At 47.1% G+C, this 24,796-nt stretch overlaps 1 protein-coding gene across 4 annotated transcripts in view; it reads right to left on the bottom strand.

The window, feature by feature from the left end:
- APBA1 (amyloid beta precursor protein binding family A member 1) overlaps positions 1–24,796 on the bottom strand; it is a 190,935-nt gene that overhangs the window by 14,888 nt on the left and 151,251 nt on the right. For 3 of the 4 annotated variants that reach the window (XM_081802825.1, XM_081802826.1, XM_081802827.1), the window contains 6 exons: positions 21,421–21,516; positions 16,526–16,565; positions 13,025–13,170; positions 3,702–3,734; positions 2,599–2,685; positions 1,812–1,997 (listed from right to left, as the gene is read on the bottom strand). In XM_081802825.1, coding sequence (XP_081658951.1) covers positions 1,812–1,997; positions 2,599–2,685; positions 3,702–3,734; positions 13,025–13,170; positions 16,526–16,565; positions 21,421–21,516 — 588 coding nt within the window. The remainder of the gene's footprint in view (positions 1–1,811; positions 1,998–2,598; positions 2,686–3,701; positions 3,735–13,024; positions 13,171–16,525; positions 16,566–21,420; positions 21,517–24,796) is intronic. The other variant, XM_081802828.1, reaches the window with a different exon arrangement.

Genomic DNA, 24,796 nt, shown 5'->3' on the forward strand with positions numbered 1-24,796 from the left:
GGAGCGCGGTGCGGGGGGGGGGGGCACCCAGGAGGACGGGGGGGGGGGGGCACGCGCGCCGGGAGCACGGTCGGCTCGCAAGCTGCGCGTCGCGGGCGGATGCGCGGGGCAAGCGCACAGGCTGTTGCTGTGGGGTCACGCGGCGGCCCAGGGAGGGGGGCACTGTCATTTCACACCAGCTCTCCCAGCTCTGGAGCCAACGCTCTTCCTCGATGCTTGCATCGGAAGCAAACGGGTAAGATCCCCAGGCCCGCTCCTGTCCTAACTGTTGCTTGCCCATCCTTCCCTTCGGTCCGGAACTCTGAGGAAACACAACCCCTCCTTGGACGCTGCAAGCCGGGCGGAGGCGGCAGAGGGCCGTAGGCATCCGCATGCCTGGGGAGCAGGGCTAACTCCACCTTTCCACCAGCCTGCAGGACACATGAGCCCTAAGTTTCTAAATTCAACTTTCGAAACCTTGAGAAACTTCAAAACTCATTCGCTCCCAGTCTGCGTGCTTGGCCTGAGGCTTTAAAGGAAGAGCAGGGAGAATGGCTGGGGGCGGCACTTCAAGCTCTCCGCCCTCTCCGTGATCTTGTCCCCGGGGGCCTGTGTTCTAGAGAAGCAGACCAGTAAAAGGGCAAAAAGTGTGAGCATCTCCCGGCCCTGCGGCCGCAGCTGTAACAGCTCTGAGTCCCCGGGGAAGAGCAGCTTGCCTCTGCCTCTTGACTTCTTGCAGGAAGGCAATTTACTGCAGCTAGATGAATGCTCTCCTGGAGAAAAATGGCCTCCTGGAAGGAGCCAAGGCGACCACAGGCAATTTTTCTTTAAGGAGCAAAGGGTTCTCTGCTCAATATGAGAAACAGAGCTTACTCCGCGGTGGCAGGGGAAAAATCACAGTCGGTGGCACCCACACGGCCCTCCTGGCGGTGGGGGACGGGGGGGGGGGGAGCTCTGTGGTTTCAGACCTTCCTGGGGCTGTGGCCCTGGCCCTCAAGGGAGCTTCTAAGGCCTGACAAGCTTTAGGAGAAACTCAGTGCTAATGTAGCTTGAAGCCTGGACACCTCTCCAGCAGTTCCAGGGACGACAGAGGTAAGAAGCCAAACAGAAGAAGGGGCCCTGCCTCTGTTGTAAATGAATTTTCTCTGTTGACCACATCACCTGGAAAGATGGGAGTTGGGGATCACTGACTTTGTGACAGGAGCAGCAGCTGGTGCTGGTCCAGCAGGTGGTACTCCTGCCCCCGGGGGGTAGGAGCAGGAATCCTCACTTTCCTGTGGTCTGGAGGGCAATCCTACACAACCAAGAACTGTCCTCCCCAAATGCCCTCATGCCCAGGTGAGATGTTCCTGGGGCCCCCATTGGTCTGACCATTTGACCACATTCCTTCTACTTGTCTCTCATACTAAGCTGTCCTCGAACTACACCAGCAGGTCCCTGCCTCAGGGCCTTTGCACTTGCTCTTTCCCCTCTCTCAGTTGATACAGGTCTCTCCTTAAATATCACCTCCTCAGAGAAGGCTTTGTTGATTACCTCACCTGACATAGCTCCTATCCCAGTGTTATTTTTCCTTATAAAACTCCTACCTAGTTTTATATTAAGTATATTTACCTATTTTATTTTCTGTCTCCCTATAAGCCTCATGGTGAATACTTCGGCTATTTATTCAGCCTTATAGCCCTAAAAGAGTGCTTGGCACATAGTAGGTGCTCACTGAATACTTGTTTCATGTATGATCAATGAGACTGATTCAGGTTCTGAGAAAGAGAGAATCTGGCCCACCCAGGGGCATCCCAGGTCACCCGGAGGGACATCAGGGGAGGCACCCTTACATCCTCAGACTCAAAGACGTGGCAGATCATCTTGTACTGCCTTTTTCCATCCTGGGATGGGTGGGAGGCTTCCACGTTCTCCTGGGAGTTGGAACGGGGCATCCGCCTGCGGGCCATCAGCACGACAATGTTCCCGATGTCTGCTATATAGGAGATGGTCCTCAGAGGGTGGTCCATCATCGTCTCCTGGAGGGCGCAAGGGAGAGGATGCTAAGTCCCGTGCAGCATCTGACGGCCCATGAGAGAGCCTGCCACCCCACCGCCCGGCCACGTGCGGTCCACACGTGGACCGTGGGCGGCCTTACGCGCACCCACTCAGGCCTGGGGGCAGGTCGCTCGGCTGATAATAAGCCAGAGCAGGAAGTGTCTGTGGCACATGGGGAAAAAATTTCAGTCACTTTATAACCAGTAGAATCTCTGGCGGAGAAGTTAAAAGAATAAGGTCAAACGATGCGTGGGTGATAGCTGTATCTGTGTGATTTTAAACACAATTTCTCAAAAGGCTAATCTGTTCAAGTCAATGAATGTCCTCATAAAGACGTACGAGATTACTAGCAAACAGCATCCACGGTGTGTTTGTTCCTTTGATCTCTAAGGGAACGGTCCCAAGAGCAGCCCCCGCCCCCGCGCCCCCCGGCCCCCAGCAGCAGGCACGGCAGACGTAATCTCCCAGCATGTTTGGAAGCCGGCGGCTGAGAACAGCGGCTCTCGGGACACGGGCACGGACTCTGAGCTGCCATGCTGGGCTGGGCACGTCACCCCCGGGACAGGGGGCAGGCCAGCGTACCTGTGTGTCGGCGTTCAGTACTTTGATTCTCTGGGTCGAAATGAAGAGATCCACCTCGGTCATTGGCTGAGATTCACCTTCAGGAGCCTGAGAAGAAAAATGCACAGCAAGGGAAAGCTTAACGCCTTACCCCGACTCAAGTACAGAGCAAGGGCAGCTCACACACACAGGTACGGAGACACAGTCACCAGAACGGCAGCGCGGACTCCAGATTTAGACGGTCAGAGCTGAAGGGACCACAGAGGATAGACTCACGGACGAGCGTCAGCATTGCCAGCTCACGGGGAAAAATGCCACATCCCCTCTGCGTCTCCCCCTACGGAAGCAGTAACTCACTGCTGATTTGGCTCTCCGAGCAATGATCATGAATGCCCTTTCAGCAAGGCTTTTGGAGCCCAACAGGCTGAAGAATAAGGGCAACTGACCCATAACCCAAGACCGTGGAAAAGTCACTTAGAGTCTGCCCGTGGCCAAGTGATAGGGGACGACGTTTGTAGCAGGTGCAAACGACGTCATTTGGATGCGGTTCTGGTAAGAGGGTCTTCATGTTCATACACCACCACAGCAACACAGAAGCAGTCCCCACTCCTGAAGCCACCCCATTAAGAAGGAACCCCAAATGCCTCAACACCCCATGGGCAGCCGTAAGCACCTAGAAGCTCCATAACCAAAAAAGCGCCTCCGTCTGGTTCATTTAGGGTTTAACTCCGCTCAGGGTGGTTATTAGTGAGTTTTCTTTTTTGCATCCAGCAATCTGACAAAATCCACAAGTCAAACATGACTGTAATTGAACAGACCCAAGTCCCTGCTACATTAATGCTCCTCAATGGTGGGAACTTTCACGCTACCGCAGGATTCATTTAGCATCTCCAATCTGCACCCTGTTGTTTCTCTGATGTGAAATGACTAATGAGCAACAGAAAACAGCCACTTTAGGCAACTAAGCTTTGAGAAACGTTGGCTAATGGGGCGGTTCAAAAAGAAATCTGAACAAAAACTTGCTGGATGCAGAAAACAAAAACACAAAATAATAAAAAGGCAAAACATAAATAAACGAAAAGAACAGGCATAACACCGAGCTGATGAAGTTGTTTGTACTGCACCTTCTTTCTGCTTTTGGCTAATTTCTGGGCCATCTGCTTAGCATGGAACAAACAGAGACAGGAGAACAGTTAGAAAAGAATTTTCAAAGTCGAAAGGGCATCGACAAACTAATATCAAGAGTGGCATAGAGCATTTCTGCGTGAGGAGGACAGACTTTAAAAAAATCCTACTCCACAATTTCCTAACTCAAAATTCAGTAGGTGGCAGGGGCCATAGGAAGAAGGAAATGTTAACAGCAATGGATGCTTTCAAAAAACCAACTTGGTTCTGTTGATTTTCTTGTATGCCTGTTTGCTATTTCATTGATTTCCATCTACATCTTAATTTCCTTCTACTTTCTTTGGGTTAAATTTGATTTTTTTTTCTAGCTTCCTGAGATGAAAATTTAAATTACAGATTTTTAAACTTTTTCCCCTGATATATTTATTTAAAGCTGCGAATCTCCCTCCAAGTACCGCATTAGCTGTATCCCACAAATTTTGATATGTCACAATTATCGCTTCAAAATGTCTAATTTCCGGTGATTTTTCCTTTCAACTTTGGATTATTTAGAATTGTGTTAACTTTATTACATTGGGGGATTTTCCAGTTATCTTTTTGTTACTGTGGTCAGAGAACATACCCTGATTCCAAACCTTGTAAACTGTGCTAAGTCTTAGCCCTATGGCTCAGAACATGACGGACTGTGGTGAATGTCTGGTGGACTTCAAAAGATGCTTGGGAACAGTGTTCTATCAATTGTCAACGAGGTCAATTAAGTTGGTTAAGGGTACTATTCAAATCCTCTATGTACTTGATTTTTTTGTCTGCTTGTTCTAAAATTTACTAAGAGGGGTGTGTTAAAATCTCCAACGGTTACTGTGGATTTGTCTGTATCTCCTTTTGGCTGTGCCAATCTTTGCTTTATCTATTTTTTATCTATGGTATAAGGTACATATGTACTTAAGGTGCTTATGTCTCCCTGTTGAATTGATCTTTTTATTTTTCTTCATCTTTAGTAATTCTTGCTTTAAATTTGTGTAATGTTAATATGGCCTATTCCTAATTAGAAACAGATGTAATATTCCCCTCTTTGCTCATAAGCAGCTAACATAGTTGATTAAAAAAAAAAAGAGAGACTGCAGCCGATTGTCTAAAACTGAATCCTGGCTCTGTCACCCACTAATTGTGTGACTTGGCGCAAGCTGCTACCTGTCTCAGTGCCTCAGTTTCCTCATCTGTAAAATGAGGATAAACACAGGGCTCTTTTCAGGATAAAATAAATATATGCAAAGCTCTCAGAACAGTGCCTGGTGCATTATGAACACGACATTTGTGTTTGTTGTTACAGGATTATAATTTACTTAAGTCAGAATACAATTTCTTGGCTTATGGTAAGGCTTGCTAGACACACACAGATCTTGTACGAATAATGGTGAGTCAATGGCCAAACCACGAACACTGTTGTAGTGATGGGGGTGGGTGGAAGATCGTCTGCTCTCTCACACTCCTTGGTACTCACCTGTGGAAAAGCCCTTTTGCTCCCAGCAGCACACCTCTATTTCATTAATAAGTCAAATGTGTTGTCTGTTCTACCTCACTGTGGAGAAACTAGATGAGTCAGCGATCCAAACACCACGTACTTAATCTCTGGTATAGCCAGGAAACTAGGGCAGCCCTGTCCCCACACAGCCACCCCAGAGCTCTTCCTGGTGGTCATGAATCCATGGTGAACAGTCTGCTCTGGAAGGGTCAGAAGGCAGCAAGTGCAAGGGGTATCCTAACTGCTGCGTGTGATGGTGGAAATGTGTCTGCGTCTGAAGAGTGGCCCCATGCCGATGCTCCACCATACCATGCAGATTCCTGTATGGAATCCAAGAGTCCTGCTGGGGGGTGTTCTCATCTGCATCAGCTCTAATCCTCACGATAAATGACTGCTGTAAGATCCTACTGTGTGTGTGTGTGTGTTTTCTACCACCTCCCCTGAAATCCCCTGCCAGGAATGTAAGAATTTCTACTATTTTTGATACCAAAACCTACCAGCTATTGGTCAAAAGTCTTCACTCTAAGGAACAGGGATCTGAAAGGGTCCTCTCAAAGGAAAATAAGTCCACTACAAAGGAATGACCAAATTCTCTTTTTTTACTGGAATGGGTGATGAGGAAAGAATTCAAAAGACAAACTGAGTTTCATGAAGGGCATTCTGAAGTAATTTTTATGGAGTTAAAAGTATTTTACGCAAAGTACTACCATCTTTTCAACCACACAGGATAGTCAGGTGCCCTGAAACAAATTACAATTTAAAATTTACACATGACATTGGTAGGGGGTCGGATCCGGAATGAGAAATTGTGGTAGCAGACAAGCCCAGGAGAAACATAAGCCAGCATGTGTCATAAAGCAAGGAATGACACCATCCAATTAAGTCCTCGTGTTTCGTGGGATTGATTAGGGCTTGCCCCCCAGGAAGCTGCAGTGCGAAGGACACAGACTGTGGCACTGTTGTCCACCCACTCACTCTGCAACGTGTACTGAGCCTTTACTGTTAATCCTCTCTAGGTTAGTCATGCGAGGGAACTTCTTGACGATTCTAGCTTTCCTTTCCCCAGCGGACATTTACTGAGCCCTTGCTCTGAGCCAGCATCCTTCTAAGTTGTTCACGTGTAGAGCAATTCGAAAGCTTACAGAAACCCTGTGAGGTAGGCACTACAGTATTCTCCTCTTGCAGAAGTGGAAACTGAGGCACAGAGAGACTAATTAACTTGCTCAAGGTCATACAGCTGTTAAGAGGCAGAATAGAGATTCAAACCCGGAAGTCTCACCCCAGACCAGTAGTTGTGCAACTTAGGCAAGTTTCTCTTCTATAAACTTCTCAGTTTGTCTGTAAATAGGGTTAGTAATGCCTACCTCACAGGATTCCCCACCCCCTCCATTTTGAGGAGTAAACGAGTTCATGAAGTTCACATGAGTTTACATGAAGAACCTGCTGTAAGTGTTCATATCCTCTTTACTAATCACAGACTTCTCCGAGTCAGATGGAAAATCATGTGGCTTACGCCAAGGTTCAATGATAGAGATTTTAATTTTACAATTAAGTCCTGATTTCTGACATTTTCAAGAAAACCTTTCCATAAAAGAGAAAAATCTGATCTTTTGGGACAAGCTAGTAAAGACAAATATGAGAATGTCTGATAATGAATGCTCCTTACACAAATGCATAGACCGAAAAACATCCAACAGCATTTGTGAGCTCCTCACACGAGCTTCACAAATGTGGGAGGAATGGAGACACAGAAGCCACACTCTGCGTGGACACGAAGCAGTTTCCGTGGCTCAGATGGGGCTCAGCGGGTGAGCCCGTCTTCTGGCCGAAGAGCAGAAAATGCAGCGGGCGTGAGGGTGGAATGGAGCCTGGGGATGTAGTGGAAAGAAAGGAAGACAAGGGGTCTAGCTGCCCTGGCTTCAGGTTTGGTTCTCTAGGTAGGGTTAAGGCATGGTTCCCACGCTGCAGGTGGAGTGGGGTGCGTCTACCTACGGGGCTGTAGATCCTGCCATCAGGTTGGGCAGAAGTTCCTCTCAAAACGTGCTCCTGAGAATCTTACCGTTAAGACTCTCGGAGGTATCCCACAGTGATAATGTATTCCGTGTTCACATAATGATGGGGGTTTCTGGTTAAACCAAGTGAATTAGATCTCCTTAGTACAGACTTCTCAAAATCTTTAATAGGAAAACATATATGGCAAACATCCAAAAAAGAGAGATATTTTGCAGTGTTTCTTGAGCTAATGCGCCAACAGAACCTTGTCAGTGGGAAGCACTCAGCTTGACTGGAATGCCCCAGGGCAGTCGGAGAGAAGAAAACTCATAAGCCTGGGATGGTCCACCCTTCCCCAAATTGTAGTGCACATGAGAACCTCCTGGAGGGCTTATGAAAACACAGATTCCTCGGCCCTTACCCCGCCATGAGTTTCTGACTGGGGTGGGCCTGAGAATCTGCATTTCTAGGAAGTTCCCTGGTGGTGGGCCTGAGAATCTGCATTTCTAGGAAGTTCCCTTCCCTAGGAAGGTCCCATTTTGCGAACCACCTCTTGAATGCATTCCTTAGTTGGATGGGGGCTTCCTAAAAGGATATTATTTCTTCTCAAAAATGATGAACAACAAAGGCAGGAAGGGTACAATAGGGAGGGTCCAAAGATGAGAAAAAAAAAAACTTAAGAAAAATGGCAGATGTCTTCTAATTCTGTTATTGCATTTAGATCCACCTTATTTATATTTTTATAGATGGAAAAAACTTTTAACTTCAGATTCCTCAGCCTGCCTTTTGTTATTGTTACTTAAACACCCTTCTTGGCTCCCTTCCAGGCTGCACCTTTCTCAAGGTCAAGGACTGGGTGTTGGGTGGTTTTTTTTATTTCCTGAGATGCCTACCACAAGGGTCTGCAGAGAAACACTTTGCTTTCAGAACCGAATCCCTTTGTTTTCTTCTCACGTTAAGTAGAAAATTTATGGCCAAACCACAACTCCAAATTCTCTCCCCATTTGGCAAATAAATCCATAAATCTTTTAAATTAAGAAAATATTAATTCTTCAAACTCCAAGTGTAAATCCAATAAGCACCCCAATCGATCAACAGAAGAGAAATTAAAGACGGTTTTGAAAGCCAAGCTTCAGGTTTGGTTTTTGCTCAGAGATAAAAGCAACGCAAACGGCTATATCTACACGGGACTCCAGGTGGGGAAGGGCTCAGCCGCATCCACAGGGTCAAGCCAACCATGTAGGCAGAGGTAAGAAAGAGGGGTAAGACGGGGACCCCCGCGGGGAAGTGGGAAAGAAGGAGTAATCAGAAACAGGAGAACACCCTTCTTTGTTCAGATGAGAGTACCAAGGCGGAAATTACTGATCACTTTGGGCTGAGGATAATGCTAAACGGATTTCCAAATCAATCCAACAAGCTTTTCTTCTTCCCTTCCCTCCTGGACAGACACTGTAAAATCTGTTGCTTCCTTCCTCTCTGCATCTTTAGAGAGGTGGCCTAGAAGAACTCATTTCTGAAAGGTCAGCCTCTCTTTAGGAAAAAAGCGTAGCACCACCTCCCTTAGATAAAGGGGTCTCCCAGGCACGTGCAGGCACCATAGCGCATGCGCCGGGGAGACCGTCCCGAACGATCAGGATACATGCTCCAGCCCCTCTGGCGCCCTCTGCAGGAGCTGAAATGTCGGTGCACATCCCGACACTGACTTTCTAGGGGGGGGGCAGAAAATAAACCGGGGGTCTGAGCACAGTCTCCACCTAGAGTTTGAAAAAGCGTCAGGCTGTGTGTAAAGTCAAGCAATCTGACAGGCCTTTAAATGGATGGAAAATGAACAGGAGGGCAGGAAATATTTGATGACAGGCAGCAGTTCCTTCAGATGCACAGGAGCACGTTGCAAAATGATACTTACAAATGAAATGCAACCTGTTTAACTTTACCACTCTATAATGAATTCCTCACACTACCATAATTTGCTGTAAAAATAAATATATGTTTTCCAGATGCCTACTCTGCTCTGTGCAGGTCTAAAATGGATTAATCAGACAGCCTCATCTTGCTTGTTCTGATCAACACCACCATCTAACTTTTTTGTTCAGATCAACTGTGGATCCCCATCCTCTGAAGCTTCAAAGTAAACTTTCTGGTTTCCCATCAGGGAAGCTGGGCTTTAGGAAGGGAAAAGCGTGCTCTCAGACCTCACTGTGGAACTGAGAAGCTGTAATTCACAGCACACTTGGTCCTGGGTGGGTCTGGTGCTGGGTGGCAGAGCCTACCCCGAGCATGGCTTTCTGTTCCAGGGATGTGCCTGATCCCTTCCTCGGGGTCACACGGTACCGGATACATGTCACAGAGCAGTGGAAATACAAACTATCCGTGGGAGTCAAGGGCTACCACAAGGTGCCCAGAATGAAACCCGGACCTGAACACATTTGAAACCTTGATGGACAGAAGCTCGGAGAGCTCATCTCAAAGCCTCAGAGGGCTTTGGAACTCCTTTGGGGGCGGACTGCTGCTTTGTGCTGGGGGAATCACCTGAATGGGCTCCGTCAATGTTTCCTGACAGGGGCAGAGGGGTGCTCTGGCCTTCTGTGGGAGTTAAATCTGCATCCTGTGCCCCAGCCTGGACATTACAGGGTATCAAGCATTTCTGGTTCTGGCCCACTACTGCTGGTAAAAATGCCCTCCAGACACTGTGGCACCCCAAAGTGCCCCCGACCTGTTTCCTAAAGCCCCTTCTGGAGGTGGTGGTCCCCATCTGTCAGAAAACCACTGAGTGAGGCATGCCAGGTCCTTGCACTCCTGCTGATGCTGGAGAAGTGAGCAGCACCATTAGCCTGTGTCCAGAGGTGAAGCTGCTTCCTGGTGTTGCTGCCTCAGCATCCATTTTGTTTGGTCCAGCGGCCTGCAGCGACCTTACACGGACTCTAGCCCCTCAGGCCAGTGCATGCCCCGGATAACACCCCACTGAGTCACAGGCAAATGTCAGCTCTTGATATAAATTCCCGACAGCCCTTGTAATAAACAGTCCGCCTCACCTCTAGGGCCTTCCCCTTGTGCTCCCCTTAGATAACACCCCCGTGGAGCTTACCAAAACCTTGCTCTTTTTGGTATGAATTGGCCAATTCAAACCCAGGAACCGCAAAGTATTCCACTCACAGACCCTCATAAAGGCAGGTGCCCCAAGTTCTGTCTCACCTTCTGCCTGCACTCACTTGGCCTTGACCCCCAGCCTGTGGCCCCCTTGAGGCATGCTGGCTCCTTCCTGAGGACCTGTGAGTAATAAACGTTTCTATTTCCATTTCCCTTGTGCTCTTTGGCTCAACCACCGGGCACCACGGGGCTCTGCTAAACAAATATTAATTTAACAAAATCCTAACGTGCTCTGTTTGGTAACTGTGGGACATCAGGAGTCAGAATTACGTCCCTACAGACTTTGTTTTTAAAAGTTATTCGCCTGAAAAGTACAGTGCCTGAAAAGTCACTTGCTCTCTCATACAGATCTGTGTGTTCTTGTTTTGAATGCTGCACCTGGGACATCCTCAATTCAGGAAGACTTTGGGGAGATCTAGAGGTATTCATGCCACCTCTCTAGGATAAGGGGAGACCGTTAGAAGGAATTAGGCCAAGACTGGATGGGCAGCTCAACGGGAACCTGATGTTCCACTGGTAACATTAACGAGTCTGAAAGACCCAGAAGGTACGAAGGTCAGTTTGATATGTAGCATGGGGTCGTCCTGCTGGGAGCCACACATCTCTGTGGGTAGGGGTGGGGCTTCCCTCGAGAGAAGTGGACCTTCCCACTGTCAGTCATGCTGGCGGAGGCTAATTTTGGGAGAAGACACGGCCTCTGCAGCAGTGGGCCCTGTGGCGGGAGGGTCTCTGAGGCACAGATAAGGTTCACAGATTCTGGACGAAGTGGTGGAGTGGGTCCTGGACAACCCGAAGAAGCGGGCGGGCCCCCGTGAGCAATCGTGACATTGGCCTGTTGTGCAGCTGTGAGCTGCTCTCTGGTTTAGACATCCTCGTTCCCAAAACGTCCGCAGCGGGAGCAGCATCGGACGCTGCAGCAAGGCCTTGCTGTACTATGGGATAAGTCAGGGGAGAACTGGTGCCGAATTCAGGAGAGAAGTGCCTCTTCCAGGAGCCAGCGACTCATGGCCCTGGAAGCCACGGATGGCAGTTCGATGAGGACGCAATGACAGGGGACCGGGGACACTCCAACAGCACCCCGGGGACCTGCACCACGAGCGGGCAGCAGGGGGCTTGGTCATCACAGTGAGGGCCTCTTGCTTCCATTCCCAGCGCATGAATAACACGGGGGTCAGCGTGGGCAAAAGGGCGAGAAACACCGCCTCTGAGCTACACGACCTCTGTGCCTCTTTGCTCCCTGGTCCCGTCAGTCTGCCCGCGGGGGGCCCCCCGCACTGCTGGGCACCCACCATCTTACCCCCTTCCCTCCTGCTCGGGTCCACCCTGCACATTCGCTGGCTTGATGCATTTCTGCTGGTGCTGCGGAGCGGAGGGGAAGGATCTATTTCCCCTCCCTCCCGAGACCGTGAACAGCCTTGCACACTTAGGTGCTTAAGAAATACTTTTTCCCGGATGAGGACCCTAAGTTACTGCCTTGCACTCGTGCTTCTTCCTCTTTGCACACGACCACGCAAACACCAGGAGGGGACCGGGGAATGTGTACACAAGACCACAGGGAAAAGGGAATGGCTCCCTGAGGACGAATGTGATTTTGACCAGCTGAAGCTGGATACAACCAAGTCTGGTGAGTCCTAACCTGTTCCAACTTGCCTGAAATACCTGGTTCTGGGTTTTTCGGTGGTGCTGTGGCCCCAGCCTGGCTGCCCAGTGGTTCCAAGTGCTGGTGGCATTTTAATGGCAGGGGATGTGTCCCTGGAGCCCTGCGTCCGTCCAGGATTCCAGGTGGTCCTGGCATTGTGGTGGAGATTCTAGAGCTCTGCATTTCCATGGGGTCAAGCTAGCTCTGGCTGGCTCAAGCTAGCAGTGAATGGTTTAAACCAGATGAAAGCAATTCTTGGATCAAACAGGCTTGCTCCTTTTTAAATCACGATAAAACAGGGGCGCCTGGATGGCTCAGTTGGTTAAGCGACTGCCTTCGGCTCAGGTCATGATCCTGGAGTCCCGGGATCGAGTCCCACATCGGGCTCCCTGCTCGGCGGGGAGTCTGCTTCTCCCTCTGACCCTACCCCGTCTCATGCTCTATCTCATTCTCTCTCTCAAATAAATAAATAAAATCTTTAAAAAAAAAAATAAATCACGATAAAACAGATTCCAACAGGTTATGACTGGCTCAAACTAGTTTGAACTGTGGTAGCCTGGTACTTACTCATTCTGGTTAGATTTGATCCAGTGGTTTGTGGTGCCTGAAGCAAACCAGTTCAATCTAGCTTGAGCAGGATCAGCTGGTTCAAAAGCACAAGACCGAGCCTCACCCACGCGGTCCTGCGAGGGTTCAAGTCACTGATCACTATGTCCGCGGAAATACAGGGATAAAGCTCTCACACTGGAGATGTAATGCTCGAAATGACATCCTTCCTCATCATATCAGCTTTCCAAAGCTTATGTTCATATGTGCTTTTTCTCAACACTGGTCATTAGGAACACCCCAAACATACAGTACTGATACATAAGGACTCTGGCACACTTTTTTTCTGTTTAGAACTGTTGGCAGGTGCACAGTCCCGATCCATGCTCCCCTAAACTCGGCACTAGATGCATGAGGTATGGGGAGACCAGTGTGGACGGCTCGGGCCCCTGCATCCACCCCTTGCAGCCCCTCACCTTGATCCTGCTCACGGCTTCCTGGGCCTGCATCATGCGCACGTTTTTGGAGGGGGTTTTGTCCGACAGCAGCTGGGTGGAACCAAGGTAATTGGCAGCAAAAATGATCCCATCGATCAAGTCCTCAGGGTCACAGGGTCCAGGAACTGTAATACACAGAGCCGCGGCGGTGAGTGAAGCCACCCTGGGGTGTGCCCCTAACAGAGCCCCCCGACCGTGCAGCTCCTTCCCCTCCCCCTGCCGGACACCCTGCCAAGTCTGAGGCGTCTCCCCGCGTCTGCCTTCACTCACCCCTTGTTTTCAAAGGGAAGGAACAATTTCCTCCTAATCCACGTCACCCAGGCCATTTACTGTGAGAAGTGATTGTTTATTTAAATATGAAACATGCAATCAGTGACAAGGGATGTTGTTTCTCCTGTTAGACTGTGAGCTCTTGGGGGACAAAGACCATGTCATGTTCCTCTTTGGGACTCATGTCCAATCCATGTCTGTCACCCAGTGGGTATCAAATAAATGGGTGCCAGACATGTGGCTAGGGGAGCAGCGAGGCTGCTTTATTAGAAAACCCCATATTGTAACAGTTCCTTCACCTGCCATCATCCACCTCTCTCTCTTCCCATTGTAGCTGTAATGGGGAAAACAAACTTTATAAATCAGGAAAAGGGGTATTTTCCTCAGAATGTCTGGATTCCTATAATGACCTCTGACCCCAATTCTGCAAGGCAGATGACATTACCCCAAAGCCGGAGTCTCCTGCTGCCGACCTTGCGGACTTACAGGCTCTCATGTTCCCGGCTGGCATCCACACACAGATCAATTCCAAGGAACTTTCTGTTCTCACTGACTGGCCTTTGAAATCAAACCTTAGGTTTAAAATATTTAAAATGGGGGCATCTGATTCTAACTGTAATCATCTGTAAACCCTACTTGAAATTAAAACATGTCTAGGACTAATACATAACTTTATAACACATGCACCAAGAAAGGCTTTTAATTCTACAATGAAACATATGTATTTTCTTTGGCTTGAATGCCATATTTGGGGAGATTAAAATATACGTTTTAACCTACTGTTCAAACCTCAGGCTCTTAAATTAGATAATTGGAAATGGAAACAATTCGCTTTTTCCTTTTGGAAAGCTAATCTGAAATGATTTTTATTTTTATCTGCCAACATCGAGCTCATCTTGAGCTTAACCAGCTGCTTCCCGTGATAAGCTACTTATCAGGGTACAATCTTAAAATAATCCGATCATTTCTCTAAAGGCAAGGCGGTGGTTGAAACAAAGAAATTAACAGTGTTTTAGGAAAGGTCTTCACAAAGCATCTGTGTAGTAAATAAATAAGGAAACCTGTTATTTGCCTTTTTCTAGATCTTTCCGAGAAAGGCTTCTGGACAGTGAGTGGTAGGCAGCCAACCTGCCTCCACTATGGGCCAGTTATTCACCTTCTCGACAGTCACATGCTTCCCGCCCTGAAACTTTCCTAGATGTGAGAAGGATTCAGGGTATTTCCAACAGATAGGTTTAGTTGTAGAGCAGGGAAGTGCTTCTAGCCAAAATAATACATGGACAGGTTTGCACCCACATTACACTTTGCAAAAAGTAAAAGATTATCAGTCTCCTATCATAAATTCCTGTGATGGGTTTAAGTGTTATTTAAACATACCATTTTTGCCCAACCAGGCATTGAGAAAAAAGATCTCGTCTGGGATAGTAACTTTTAAAAACCTTCCATTTATTTTGTGAAAATAATGCATGTTCAAAGAAAAATAAGAATTAACAACATACTTCTCCTATGGGACTTCCAGTATTGTATACTCATCTCTGAGTTGGCTCTATCCCCTGAAAGTTTCTCTCTTCAACCGTAGTAAGTGTGGACATGCACAGAGGTGTAAGAGCAATCCAAATAATATTTAAATGATTTGTATAAATGTCAACCAGCCGAGAGACAGAAATATTGGACCTAAATACACTATACATTTGAGCTACGATCTTATGCCATTTATCCTCCGGGGAAACTGATCATAATCAAACATCACTGCCACCAGATCACACCTGGGAAAAAAAAAAAAGCCCTAAGTCCATAACTTCATTTTGGTGTATTTTTTAAAAGTTAAAAAATTTAACATTATAATGGCCCTAAGTCGAAGAACCGCAGGTTTCATTTTGGCCTCTTAGAACGTGTTTCCTTTCAGGGAGGTCTCTGTGCTGCTCTGTGGGTGAACAAGCACACACATGTCATTGTCAGACTCACGTGAATGCTGAGCCTGGTGGAACGACTATGAAGAATGGAGTTTCCAAACTCTCGGGAACTCCCCAAGGAGTACTCGTGGAATTCTGGAGTCTTGCAAAAATGGTGCAAGTAATTTACAGGTCACTCAAGAAAGAGACCTGAGTAACTGAACCAAACCTATGAGGCTGACCTAAGCTTCAGGACTGCGGGGTCAGGGAGGTGTGCGAATCCTGGTGATTCATTCTCAGGCGATGGGGATGCACCGACTGTTCATGCACAGGATCCAAGGGCCAGACAGAGCCTCCAAGTGGTGTCAGGGTATTCTCTCATCTCCAGAAAACCCTCTTTCAAGGAAATGACAATCTACCCTACCCGAAAAAGCATCTGCGATCCTCTCTGGCAGAGGATCAGTGGCACCTCTAGCTAAAGAGGGCCTTTGTGTGGGTGAAGAATAGGCACTCCATTTGTGTGACCTGAGCTCAAGCTGGAGTGCCTAGCATGGGCCAAGTTCTGGCCCCACTAGATCTCCTGACTGGGTGCCCTTGAACAGTGAATAACCTGCACAACCATACGTGGCTGCCCTGCACAGAATACCCTTTACCTGGAGAGCTGTGGCATCAGACTGCCAGTTCACAGCCTGGCTCTGATACTCGCTAATCGCCATCTTGGGAAAGTTACCCACCTCGCCTTGAGTAAGAATGCCTCAGTTCTCTCCTACATAACATGGGGGTAGTAAGCCCACTTCACAAAACAGATGTGAGGATTCAATCAGTTATTAAATGGAAAGTGTGCATCTGGCACAGAGTAAAAGCTTGGTAAATGTTATTATGCTTAACTCATCTAAGCAAGAGATGGGAATGATTGGTAAGGTCTTTTTCCCCCCCGCTAAATTAAGAGGACGAAAATGTCTCCCTTAAAGTTCATTCCCACTTGTCCTTGACGGATGTTAAGAGATGTCCTGGAGTGGAGATAAGGAGTCTTGAGTTCAGATGTCCTATGACTGTCTCTAAGCTGGAAACAGCCCAAAGCCTCCCTGCAAGCTCAGGTCCTCATGGACAGAATCAGCAAAGGTCGGGGGAGGATCTCTGACAGGCTCACAACTATTGTTCTTTTAGTGTAAGATTCTAAGACTGTTAAGACTGTGAGTGAGTGACTTCGTGGCCTTTCTTCCCCACTAGGATCTTATAGCCCAGTGCTTCAAATACCCAAAATGCTAGGAGATTCATGCATGACTCAATATTCAATTACTTTCTTTTCAGCTCTTACCTTCAACGTAGGTGGGGAATGAAGCCAAGCTTTTTCTTGACTGTAATCAAGATGAAGAGGTTTCAAAAAGGGCAAAGCATGATGAAAAATGCATTAACACAACTTTATCCATGCAACATGAAAAACAGATTGCCAATGACAGATATTAACCAGGTGTCAAACATTTTTGGATACGGAAAGAAAAGCGTGAATAAACATACACATTTCTTATTAAAGGTTACCCAGAGCCCAGAACATCTATTCATATTTTAGATAATCTGAAAACCTTACATTTCACAGAGAGGTCCATCAGTTTAAAAAAATATCCCACAGACCAAAGTCCATAATCAATTCAAAGCAATACAAAGGGCTGAATTTGTATTCTTAAGAATCTGGGTTTCTAAGTGAAAAACTGCTGGATTAGTAAAAGCACCAAAAATGTGATTATATGTTGAAATCTGGATTCCCTGGGAGAATTTTATTTCCCTTGAGGTCTCTTCTTCAGTAATCTCTCACTATGCTAAAAATGTTTGCTAGTTTTCCTCTCCTCCTTTCACCTCTTACTGGTTTAAAAATTCCATTATGTAAGTAATTATTACGTGTTACCTTAAAATAAGAACACAACAAACACAGGAGTGAACTGAAAACCCTGGGATTTCTTATACTAAGACCTCATAGCAAGGGTCAGTCTTCCAACAGCACCATTGGACGTGGGCATGATCGGCTAGAGGCCTTCTAGAACCTGACCGGATGGCGGTTTAAATGCTCTCAGAGAAACAACACTTACCATTTGGTTCCTTCCATAAGTGAATAGCCTAGAAATAACTCTGAGTGGCATAAGAGTAGGAAATTCATTCCTGCTTTATCCAGTCACAGATTCTGAGGTGGATATATCTGGGGCAGGGTGATGTGAGCATTGCAGGGGAGTGAAGAGCTAATGCCAAAGACAAGAGTCCTTCAACTGAGCAAAAAGGAAGGTTTGCATGACCAAGGGTTATCCTCAGAAAGCCAAAGATTTTCATTGCTAAGAATCTAGCCAGTACTGGGGTGCCTGGGTGGCTCAGTCGGTTAAAGCGTCTGCCTTTGGCTCGGGTCACAACCCCAGGGTCCTGAGATCGAGCCCCGTGTCAGGATCCCTGCTCAGCGGGAAGCCTGCTTCTCCCTCTGCCTCTCTCCCCTGCTTGTTCTCTCTCTAATAAATGAATAAATAAATATTAAAAAGAGCCTAACAAGTATTAAGTTGTCATTTAAATATGTACCTTTTAGGAAAAGAGTATCTAATACAGCACAGCTGCTCAACAGGTTGACCTAGGTTGATGGTAAACTCTGGGGTGCCTGGTGGCTGGGAGAGTTAGGGCCTAAAAGAGGGCTGGGACATCACGGGAACAGCTCTATCTCATAGTACTGTGTACAGTGCTCTTCACGTGGAAGATGGAGACAACAAAGGGAGGCCTAACCATTTACTCCTTGCACAACATTCTAAAAATAGCATTAAACATTACATATAAAAGGAACCAGAGGCAAAGACACCCAGGTTTAAGAATCGCCCTCAGTTCAGGACAATGACAAGAATTTAACACTAAACACACAATATACCACGCAAGGCAACCTGGCAGGAAACCTGCCAGGATGTGCTCGCTGGGATGCAACGGTTCGTTACACCAAGGATGGTGGGTTTCTCATTTCAGAAAGGATTACCTTTAAGGAAACAAAAGACACAAGTCCACTGGGAATGAAAGATCATTGGCTGCTAATGCATTTACAGAAAAATGCACACCAAGCTAAGCTATGTGCACAGGAGGAAAGAGAACTCCAATTTCCACAGCACTTTACATTAGTTTTACTTTCCAAGTGAGAAGACAGGCCCAGGTGAGTGCCAATAGCCGGGTCTAATTCTGCTTAAAAACAAACAAAAATCCATAACTTCATGGTATGCAGATGGAAACCAGTTTCTTCATAAAGACCAAAGACTTTAAAATTATTATTCCCCACACCTCCCTTGGCCTTGTCCTCAGCAGCGAGGGGTCTGGGGTAGTGAGGGTTTATTTTGTTTCGTCAAAATGGGTTAGCCTCCAGGTACATCCAAGAAGCCAATTCAGATTTTCTTGGGCTATTAGGACACTTTTCTGAATGCTAATGTCAAGGACAGTCCTGAGATTTTAGCAGAAGCTACAAAAGAATTACTTTATCTATAGTTCTAAAAGATGCCGTTTTATTTAGAGCCACAACGGAGGGCATTTGGTACATTTACTTATTCTCTATTCATAAGCTCATGACTGGCTTTCTTTAGTCTCTGGGGTAGTAAGTTTTTTAAAAAAAGAGTTTTAAGAAATGAAAGAATCTCTAATTATTGCACACAAAGAGGATTTTCATCATTATTTCTAAGCATATGCAGAAACATGTGCCAAGTCCTGTAGGAACGGAGAAACTAACAAATTTGCCTCGCTTATTTTATCTGATGAATAATCAAATGCTGAATATTCGGATGTCTGATTAGCCCTTTGTTTTCTCACATGTGGACAGAGATGAACATCAGTTGATCCTTAACATTCAAGAATTAATAAAGCCACATTCAAGAAGATGAAAGGCCAAAATCTTTGGGATTTTCCAGGAGGTCAGACTGAACCATGTGCAGAGCCTGGAGGTCTGACAATTGGAATAAAGACATACAAGTTAGCTCGTCTATGCAGCATGTGTGTGGCCTGGGGCACTTTTCACCTGGTGTTAACAGCCTGGGCCCACACGAGCTCTGGTTTCAAATCCTGGCCTGACCACTTGTGGGCCCTGGACCTCAGGTAAGTTACTGAACCTCTAGGCTTCCTCAACAAAAAATGAGGACAGTGATTCCTACCTTATAGAATTATTTTCAGGATTAAATGAGATACTACCTGTGATTTGCTTGGACTGATGCCTGAACGCTGTAAATGCTCAAGAAATGGTAACTCTCATTGCTGTTATTATCACTGTGGCTTTAATTCCTTTCTTCTTGCTTTTGGTTCTCACCGATCCCTGTACTATGAATAAAGTATAAGGCAAAGCTGCGGGATCTGTGGTCAGCAGAAAGTGACCTTGCTACTCCTCCTGTTCCCGTGACCTAGGGTCTGAGGACAAGACCAGAGGAGGACAAAGTATATGTCAAATTTAAATTTAATGCTGGTGTGGGTGCCTGGGTGGCTCAGTCGTTAAGCATCTGCCTTCGGCTCAGGTCATGATCCCAGGGTCCTGGGCTCTGCGGGAAGCCTGCTTCTCCCTCTCCCACTCCCCCTGCTTGTGTTCCTGCTCTCGCTATCTCTCTGTCAAATAAATAAATAACATCTTAAAAAAAAAATTTAATGTTGGTGTCATCTCAGAGAAGGTCTCCTTATGTTTGTTTGCTTTAATATAAACAGATTATTAAAGCATATACTTCTCCCTGCATGAATAGTTAATGGCAAATGGATGTATATTCGATGATAGTTTAAGGATATATTTTAATGAAGACTCCCTTTAGAAGTGATCTGCCGCTCAGGGTAAAATGGAGATTGCTTTCTTCTGCTGCATTTAACACAATATTATTATCAAAGGGAAGGGAAATGAAACAATCATTCATTATATGGTGTACCTCTTTCGTGCATACCCTCAGCATTGATTAGGCAGCATCTATATTTAGAGTGAGCTGAACCCACATGTAGACTCTGGTGCAGGCCAATATTCGCCTGACCCCGGTTCAATACTAGGTGGGGGGTGGCATTTGCTGGGGGTAAAAGGACAACAGTGTGGGAAAACGCAGTGGCTTCCCTGTGGGAAGAGCACCTGTCCTTTCCCAGCCCCAGAAACCTCAGCGGGAGCAGGCAGCATTTTCTCACTTACATATTCTCTGCTGGGGCTCAGGCTGGCCTCCATCAGTAGGGTGACCATATGACTCACTGTCCAACAGGGACACTTTAGGGCTGCGCTGTCTAGTCGTCTTTAGCCACACGTGACTCTTTAATTAAAATGGAATAAAGCGCAGAATTCAGTTCCTCGGGCCCACGAGCCACATCTCAAGAGCTTGCTAGGCGTCTGCGGCTGGGGCCTGCCTGTATGCAGGACGGCGCAGGAGCAGAACGTTTTCAGCACTGCACACGTTCTCTGGGACAGCAGTGCTTTAGAAAGGGGTGTTCCCTGGGTCCACAGCTTGCACAACAGGTGTGAACTGGAACCATCCCAGGTAAACCAGGACAAGTGGTCACCTTGGTGTCGTGAAAGATATTTCACTTGGGCCTGAAATAAATGGGTATTTAAGAAACCAGCCCACTCCCCAAACCACATGGCAACCTCATTTCAGAGGCTCGTAATGCCTGAGGAAGGATGCTGCTACACAGAGTTCTTAAGATTCCATTTCCAGCACGGTCCAGGAGAACTTTCTGGAACGACTGGAAATGTTGTCATCTCCCCTGTCCAATACAACAACCACTGGTTCCATGTGGCTAGTGAGCACTTGAACTGTGGCTACTGTGCCTGTGGAGGTGCATTTCCATTTTATTGATTGATTGATTGATTGATTTTGAGAGAGAGAGAGCATGAGAAGGGGGAGGGTCAGAGGGAGAAGCAGACTCCCCGCCGAGCAGGGAGCCCGATGCGGGACTCAATCCTGGGACTCCAGGATCATGACCTGAGCCGAAGGCAGTCGCTTAACCGACTGAGCCACCCAGGCGCCCTCCATTTTATTTATTAATCAAATAAATGGTGGCCAGTGGCTATCAGACTGGATGGTGCGGCTTCCATCACCGAACTCCATGCTTGAGAGGAGAGATTAGAATTTCTCTGCCTGGTGGTGGTGGAGGTTGTCGGGGGGGAAGTTTGGGGGATTTGTGTGGGAAGCTGAAGAAAACTCACGCCAGAAGAAGAATAAAACAACAGAGGCCGGTGGCTTCTGAAACAAAATGGCACCCTACCTCTTTATTGGAGGAGGCCTCCGCGGGGTCGCTGGGGTGGAGGGCTGTGCTCGAGGACTCTGCACCCAGCGGGGAGGAACTGCCAGGAGACGGAGACTGGAACACAGCAAGGGAAGGACACAGTGAGTATCTGAGGGCTCACGAACACCTGCGGGGGCAGGGGTAGGGTTGAGAGGAGAAAGCCCAACACAATGGAACAAACACTTCTATGGTGAGAAAACTTCCTTGCAAGAGGAGCCACCAACAGTCCCTAAAAGGCCCGGGGTTTTTGAGCTTTCTTTTAAATTCTCGCCGTGTTTTCCAAGGAATCCTTGAAAGCTCAGCCATTCTTTTCCTCCTTCGGCCAAGTGTTTAAACATAGCAAAAGCTGAGTATATCGAACTTAAAGCCCTGAATGAATAAAGCTAACGGGGAGACACAAAGGTCTGTGGTTTTCAAAATTCTTCTCACAGATAAAGACTTCAGGTACTCATTGTCTTAATAAAATCACCTGCCCAACATTACCTGAATGGAAATGTAAAAATGAAAACAGGTATTTTCAAAGAGGCAGCTGGGACTGATGACCAGAAACCACACCACCCATATTTCTCTAGCCCAGATTTCAAGTATTTTTTTTCTCATTTAATCCACAGGACATTGAAAATTCAGAGAAACGTCAGCATCCAAACAATGGATGCTTGACCTTGGCTGCTGTCGAAACAGTTCTAAAGTCCTTTATTAAATGCTCTGTTTGAAAATAAGGGTTAGAAGAATAGATGTAGGGGTGTATGGTCCACACAGGTGTGTTACCGCCTCTGGTGGGTGGCCCAGGCAGGCCTCGCTGGAAGGGAACGGCAAGCCCCAGGCCGGGCCCGACACAGCACGGACTCCGTAAATACCCGCCGAATGAGTGGCCAAAGAAGTGAGCAGGCACAAGGATGGGACGGAGATGGGTGCTGGAAACCCTCCCCAGCTGATACCCAAACATTTCTGCATGCTCCTGCAATCCTGAAAGATGAAGGGCATCTTCAGGCGAGCCACAGGGATGCTTAAAAATTCTGTAGCGATGGTCCTCTGAGATCAAGCACGCCCGGCTTCGCCGTTTGTTGGTGAAATCTGACGGAAGGCCTAAAACAGAACCTGCATAAGCATCTGTTCTCAGAGCAAGTGTGGCGATGTGAAGGGGGGCTCCGTCCTGGGCAAAGGAAGCAGAATAATACCCGTGAGCTGAATCTGTTTCTGATCTCTTGCAGCTGGTCCCCGTGGGGAGACTGAGGTAGAAACTTCAGCTGAGTACCTCCACGTGGAAAGGTAGAATGTTCCATGAACTCAGTCATGCTGAGTGGGGGAGGGGGCACGTTCATATACAGTGGGGCTTCAGTGAGCATTATGTGAAATCATAAAAAAAAAATAAATCTTTTTCAGGAAGTCTGAATTACAGGAAAACACAGGGGGCACCAAATGAACTGAACGATGATGTGCTGAAATGCAGTTTTATTCACACTGAGACACTGCATGGTCCCGACCTATTCCCGTCAGGCCTGGATTTGTTTTCTGTGGGCCCATATACCTGATTCTGGGCAGGGAGGTGAGGACCCATGAGCCTCTCAATCATTCACATGCAGAAATCGGCCCCTTCAGCATAAAGCCAAGAGGATGGGCACAGGGTAAGAGTAGACCTAAAGGACCCCAAGCCCCACAGCCCCTGGATGCAACAAAACAGCCCTGCATGCTTTAAAAAAAAAAAAATCTCACACAGAATTTTTCATTTGGCACCCAAGAGAGTTGAGGGTTACTGGCTGAGTTAGCTCTCTTTCGACTACTCAAAACTAATGTAGTGAAGTCTCATGAGATTTCAGTGCCTTTAAATCTTCCCAGTTTTTCAAATTTGAAGGGCTTCCTTAGATATTTACATCTCTCCATTTTCCCCCAAGTCATTTTCTCTGTTGCAAAGATTTTAAGGGTCTGGTGCCTGGGAAGCTAGGATAGCTGGTTTTTCTTTAATTGTTCGGTTTGAGGGCTGTGTAACACCTTCATTAAAAAAAAGAAGAAGAAGAAGACGACCTTCAAAAGTGCCCAGTAGTTCCTATTTCCTTATCTAACCATTTGCTGTCGCAAATCTAAATTCTAAAAATGGATTCTCTGCAACCCTGCAAACGTCAGATCGTCTCAGGATGCTATGGGGAGGCCGGTTATCCAGACAGTAGGCTGTGATGTGGAAGGGGCAGGTCAGACTCCACAGTGAGGCTAATTGACCTGGTACCTGCCATGGGGCTCTGGAGAGGAGAGATCTGCAGTGCCCTTCATCAGGGACCACGTCCCCTCAATGCTCCACACTCTAGCCCTCTGCATGCAAATGAGTTCCTTCACTTTTCCTTCCACTTCCATGAGCAGTTAATGACCTCCATCTAGAGAGTTCTCCCACATTCTTGCCCACCTTCAGTGCTGAATTTGAAGGCATGCGTCTTGCTGAAGCTTTCTCGGACTCTATTCCCGGTACTGTTCTCCCTGATGGCTTGTGTCAGGTCTTGTAATTATCTGTTTATGTGTGTGTCTCCCCTCCCCCTCGAACTCTTTGGCAGGGATCTTGTCTGAATCATTTTGGAATCCCAAGTGCCTGGCCATGGGTCTCATAAACAGCAGGTGCTCAGTAAGCCTTTGCTGAATAAATGATTTCAGGGTCATTTCTAGCTCTACTGTGTTTTCCAACCTGCAGAAAGCAGATCTTTTATTACTGTTTAGTGGTCAATGGGAAGCCCTTTTCTGATAGCACTCTCATGCTCTTATGTGTGGAATGTTAAATCTACATTTTGAATTAGAAAAAAAGGTTCTTTGCCTTTTTCTGACCTGAGCTCCAGCCAAGCTCTAGGACCCCACCTGTGGAAGCCTAGCACCCCACGCACCACTGCTGACAAAGTCAAGGTGGAAAAATGCCTTCAGAGCAGACACGGCCCCCATGGCGCCTAAACAAAGGTGTGAGTATCGATTCATCTCCAATGTCTGCTTTCAAAGCGCTTTGCCCCTCTCCTCCAGCTTCCACATTGCCATACTCTCAGAAGTGGAGAGAAAACCAGAAATTAGAGAACACTTCCTACTTTCAAAGAATGTACCGGAGGCAAAGTTTAACCGATAAAATATGATACACAAAGTAAGTTATTACCACATGTTTCTCTGGCTGAAGTCTCATGCCTGCTGGGTCACTAGCTGCATACTCAATTTCAAGCAAATGAAACCAAGGATGGGAAGCAAATGTGGGAAATTCACTGCGTACCACACAGGACATCTAGTAGGAGGCATCTATAATGTCCAAGGCCGACGCGGTAACTCCCTGTCCTGGTTAATTACAGGTGGTCTTCTTAAGCTGCTTGTCCTCTGCAGACTGTGTTCTAGCAGAGTC

This window comes from Leptonychotes weddellii, chromosome 14, assembly GCF_054177405.1.
Source record: "Leptonychotes weddellii isolate Sample4059 chromosome 14, ASM5417740v2, whole genome shotgun sequence".
NCBI lineage: Eukaryota > Metazoa > Chordata > Mammalia > Carnivora > Phocidae > Leptonychotes > Leptonychotes weddellii.